We start from the raw sequence: 4,741 nt of genomic DNA on the forward strand, positions 1-4,741 counted from the left end.
TTCAACCCCAAGGGCATCAATGTGGACTTCAACAGTTTCCTCATTTCCCCTTCCCCCACCTCACCCTAGTTCTAAACTTCCAGCTCAGCACTGTCCCCATGACTTGTCCAGACTTGTCCTACCTGCCTATCTTCTTTTCCACCTATCCACTCCACCCTCTCCTCCCTGACCTATCACCTTCATCCCCTCCCCCACTCACCCATTGTAGTCTATGCTTCTTTCTCCCCACCCCCACCCTCCTCTCGCTTATCTCTCCATGCTTCAGGTTCACTGCCTTTATTCCTGATGAAGGGCTTTTGCCCAAAACGTCGATTTCGAAGCTCCTTGGATGCTGCCTGAACTGCTGTGCTCTTCCAGCACCACTAATCCAGAATCTGGTTTCCAGCATCTGCAGTCATTGTTTTTTAACTCTTAATGCTTCAATCAGATGTCATTGAGGGTCTCCCCCCTCAGCTTTCTCTGCTCCAAGGAAAATAAGAGTGTGGTGCTGGAAAAGCACAGCAGGTCAGGCAGCATCCACGGAGCAGGAGAATCAAAGTTTCGGGCATAAGCCCTTCATCCAGAATGATGAGATATACACTCACGGAAAATCTGGCTATAACCTATATGCTAATACTGACTCACCTCTGAGAGAAAGTGGCAGAGAGAGAGAAAAAAACAATCTTTTTAAATCTATAGAAAGACTTTCCTAGCGATAGGAAATATCTTACTGATTCTGGCATTTGAGTGAGTTGTGAAGAACTCTCACCAATCAGAAACATTGTACAGAATTTAATTCCTTAGTGCAGCAGAGGGTTGAATGGCTGGAGAGGGAATGGTTTGGAATGGGATGGGGAAGAACTCATTACTTTTGTAATTTCCTCCATAAGAAAGGCACTTCTGATTAAGGGCCTAATGCTATCAGAAGTGGGTGTTCAGCCAGACAGTTGGGTGTCAAGTCATGTAGGAAAACTGGCAAGTAAACTTCAGCATGCATGGCTGCAAATGTCATTGGCAGTCTCTCCTTCTCTGGCACCTTGCACCCACTGGATGGTCCCAATGGAGGCAAAACATTCTCTTTGCCCTTTACAATAACCCCAATTCCCTTCTTTGACTCTCTCTTGTACAATAACCCCAGGGTCTCTCTGAGTGGCCCCAACAACCCCCCCCCCCCACACACACACACACACACACACACACATGATCATGATCCACTTCCTAGGCCTCCGTAATCATTCTTCAATTTTGTAATTTGTAAAACAATTTGAATTGAGAGAAGCTTTTTGCAGTTCAAAACTTGTACAGCTTCTCCAGATAACCAAGCATAACATTTGCTTACTGTTACCAACAGATTTAAAGCTCTAAAACATGATTTCAACATCACACAAGCACAAGAATTTTGTTTCTGAACCAATGGGGAACAAGTCAGTTTCTTCCTTGGCTGGTATTGGAACAACGCTTGGAAGAAAACTGGAAGAGCAAGGCTTTGATAAGGTAACAAACCAATAGAAGAATGCTGTATATGTATTGGAAATTAAATGTCTAAGAGATGCAGTGGAACTGAGTCTCTGTACTGGTTTAAAACTTGTTGCATCTCACTTTTTCAGTTTAGATGTAAGGTGTGCACAGTTGCCATATTCCTGGCCCTAAATGCCATTTCATGATAAACTTCAACCCTTCCAAATTCCCACAGCCTCCTCCCCAAACCAGGTCAACTGCTGTCTATTCATTTTCTTAAATGGGGATCATCCAATCCTAAATATCCAGTACCAGCCTCAACTTGGCTGAATGTGTGTTTTCATTGAAGATAACTCCTCTGGTTCCACTCACATCTTCCATATAAAAGGTGTTCTTATGGAATCCCGACTTGCTCTGACTTTGTCTTTTTTTTGTGGGATACATAGATTATTCATTGCTTTAACTCTGCTCTCCTCCCTTCTTTTTCTGGCATATTAATGCATGTGTACCATCTAGTCTCCATCTGGAAATTCATCATCTTTGTCCTAGACTATCTCAGATTCTTTGCTTTCTGAACCTCTATCACTTCAGTGCATGGACTATTAACCACTGTTCATTGTAAGTGTACTGATTCCTATAGCTCCCTGTAAGAACGCTATTCCATACACTGTTTTGTATTGTCTCCACTGCTTCTGTTCTTACAGAGATACCCTCAACACCAATGCTTCTTTAGCGAAGAACTTCTCTCAACTGTGGTTGGCAGGGCACTCAACCAAATCTGTACCATTAATCCACACTTTTTCCCTCACCTCCAGCCCACCTTCCCAAAATCAACCTTTCATTCCACATTTAATGAATTATTGTATGCTATTTCTGTTTCTAACAGCATGATGCAATAATCAAATACATTTTCCTCTGACCTTTCAAAATTTGGCTTGATCCCTTTACTTGACCCACTCTTCCATCACCCTCAACACCCAACACCAGATTCCTTCTCATGTCGCATATGTCCTTTCAGTTTCTCTTTTCGCAGAGTACAGAACCCCAAACACTCCTTCCAGATGAAACAAGTGATTTACTTGTATAATACTTTCAATTTTATATACTGTGTTCGCCGGTCACTATGCATTCTTCTCTACAATGGTGAGATAAAGTGAAGATTAGATGATAGTTTTGCAGAATACCTTCAGTTTGCTAGATTCACCCTAGTTAAAAATCACACTACCCCAGGTTATAGTCCAACAGCTGTCTTACAATTGTGTACTCCACAACCACCTGATGAAGGAGCAGCTCTCCGAAAGCTAGTACTTCCAGTTAAACCTATTGGACTATAACCTGATGTTGTGTGATTTTTAACTTTGTACACCCCAGTCCAACACTGGCATCTCCAAATCAGAATCACCCTAGGCTCTGTAATTGAACAAACTCGACACAAAGTTACATAGGAAATATTAGGAAAGATGGTTAAAGGCTGGGTCAGAGAGGTAGATTGTCTTAATAGAAGAAAAGCGAGGTAGAGAGGTTTTAGGGAGGAAATTCCATAATTTAAAGCCAAATCAGCTAAATGTACAGTTACAGGAGCAATTAAAAGAGGGAATAGTTAAGAGGCCAGACTTGGAGGAGCACACAAATCTCAAAGAGCTATGGGACAGGAGAGACTTACATCAATTCAGGTATTAATGGAGATAACTAAATCACTCCCAGGAGACAGGTTAGTCATTTAGAATGTATGATGAGGATGCATGCTTCTGATTGAAGTTTCATTTTCAACTTTAGTCTGAGCAGCTAAAGTTGAAAGGTAGAAGGTAGACGAGAACTATTGGGTCCAGTAGGCAAGCGTCTTTTCAGTCATTGGATTGATTTGGCTACCGTGTATCCATTCCCTCCTTTTTGATCAGATCCCAACCCCCAAAAGGCTATGATATTAATCTTTTCTGGAAGCTCTTCTCTCTAGAAAAGTGAAGATTGATTATAGTGATTAAAATTTATGAGAGAGTTTATATATAGAGAATGGTTAAGATACGATAGAGAAAATGTTTCACTTGCAAGAACAAAACTGGGGACAGTAAATATAAGTTATGACCAAATTAGGTTAGTGACTAATAATGTGGAGGCACAAGGAATAGTAAACTGAATAGAATAGATTCATTTAAAGCTAGATTGCGGATTGGGATTTATGAAGATAGGTGGAAGGACTGTGAGCACTGTCAAATTCCTGTTGGGCTTGTTTCTGTGTCGTAAATGCACAAAACCGTTCTGGAAAGAGCACTTCATGATGTGAGTGTTAAGTGCAATTTGCTGTGCCAGTAATTGATAAACATTGGTATTTGTTTGGCAGACACTAAGTCCTCTATAAATCAAACGTTCATATACTTACTGAAAAAAATATTTTCTCTTTTTAGGCATATGTATTATTAGGCCAATTTCTCGTTTTGAAAAAGGATGATGAATTGTTTAAAGATTGGTTGAAAGACATCTGTGGGGCCAACACGAAACAAGCTGGACAGTGTGCCACCTGTTTACAAGAATGGTGCAATGCCTTCCTGTAGCTAACACTTTTATCTAAAGCATCTAGCTTAATTGTTCAAATTAAGTAAGTGTTGCAGAATAACATCTGTTTTCCCATGCTTGCCTAAACATGTGAAGCTTATGTTAAATGTATGTGAATTCCACAACTTTAAAATCCTGTTGAAAATAATTGTTTTATAGTTTAATTGATTTTACATGTAATGTTAATCTTTGATGCAGGCTGCAATGTAAATGGTTCTCCTATAATGCTGTAGTTATGTTCCAGTGAAACCTCACTCCAGTGAAAATCCCTTAATAGAAATAATGGGGCCTGTGGGTAAATTGGTGTTAGGGTCAGACCAGCAAAAAATATCACTAACAATTGCTCAAGAATCACCCAAAATTCTAATGCAAAGTATAACACAGCCTGAATGAAGGTTGAAATCATATTTATTAACGAAACAAGGGTAAATTTAACACAGTACATTTAAAAAGCGCAAGAAAACTGCTCTCTGCACATTACCTCTCCCAGAAAGCTGCTCTGTCAGCATTTGACATTGGTATTTGCGCAGAATGGCATGAAGACCAGCATGGATATCATGCATGCGCAGAATGGCATGGAAATTTCGGCTCATGCACAGAGCAAACTGCACAAATCGATCCGGCTGGAATCGCACTATTACCAACAGAGGTAAAAGCATTCTCCAAAATACCATTCCCTAATTCTTCAGCAGTGTTATTGCCAAATCGCACTGCTGAAACGTTATCCCAGAACTACCTGTAAATGGTTATGGTC

The 4,741-nt window shown here is 40.5% G+C and overlaps 1 protein-coding gene across 1 annotated transcript; it reads left to right on the plus strand.

Moving 5' to 3' along the window:
* Positions 1-1,309: 1,309 nt before the first annotated feature.
* On the plus strand, positions 1,310-4,529 carry banf1 (barrier to autointegration nuclear assembly factor 1). Its single transcript, XM_043696827.2, has 2 exons — positions 1,310-1,473; positions 3,840-4,529. The coding sequence occupies exons 1-2, from the start codon at positions 1,348-1,350 to the stop codon at positions 3,984-3,986; spliced, it is 273 nt and encodes a 90-aa protein (XP_043552762.1). The 5' UTR covers positions 1,310-1,347; the 3' UTR covers positions 3,987-4,529.
* The last annotated feature ends 212 nt before the right edge of the window (positions 4,530-4,741 follow it).

Source organism: Chiloscyllium plagiosum, unplaced genomic scaffold (assembly GCF_037043375.1).
Source record: "Chiloscyllium plagiosum isolate Xiang-an unplaced genomic scaffold, Cpla_swu_hap1 HiC_scaffold_10, whole genome shotgun sequence".
Lineage (NCBI taxonomy): Eukaryota > Metazoa > Chordata > Chondrichthyes > Orectolobiformes > Hemiscylliidae > Chiloscyllium > Chiloscyllium plagiosum.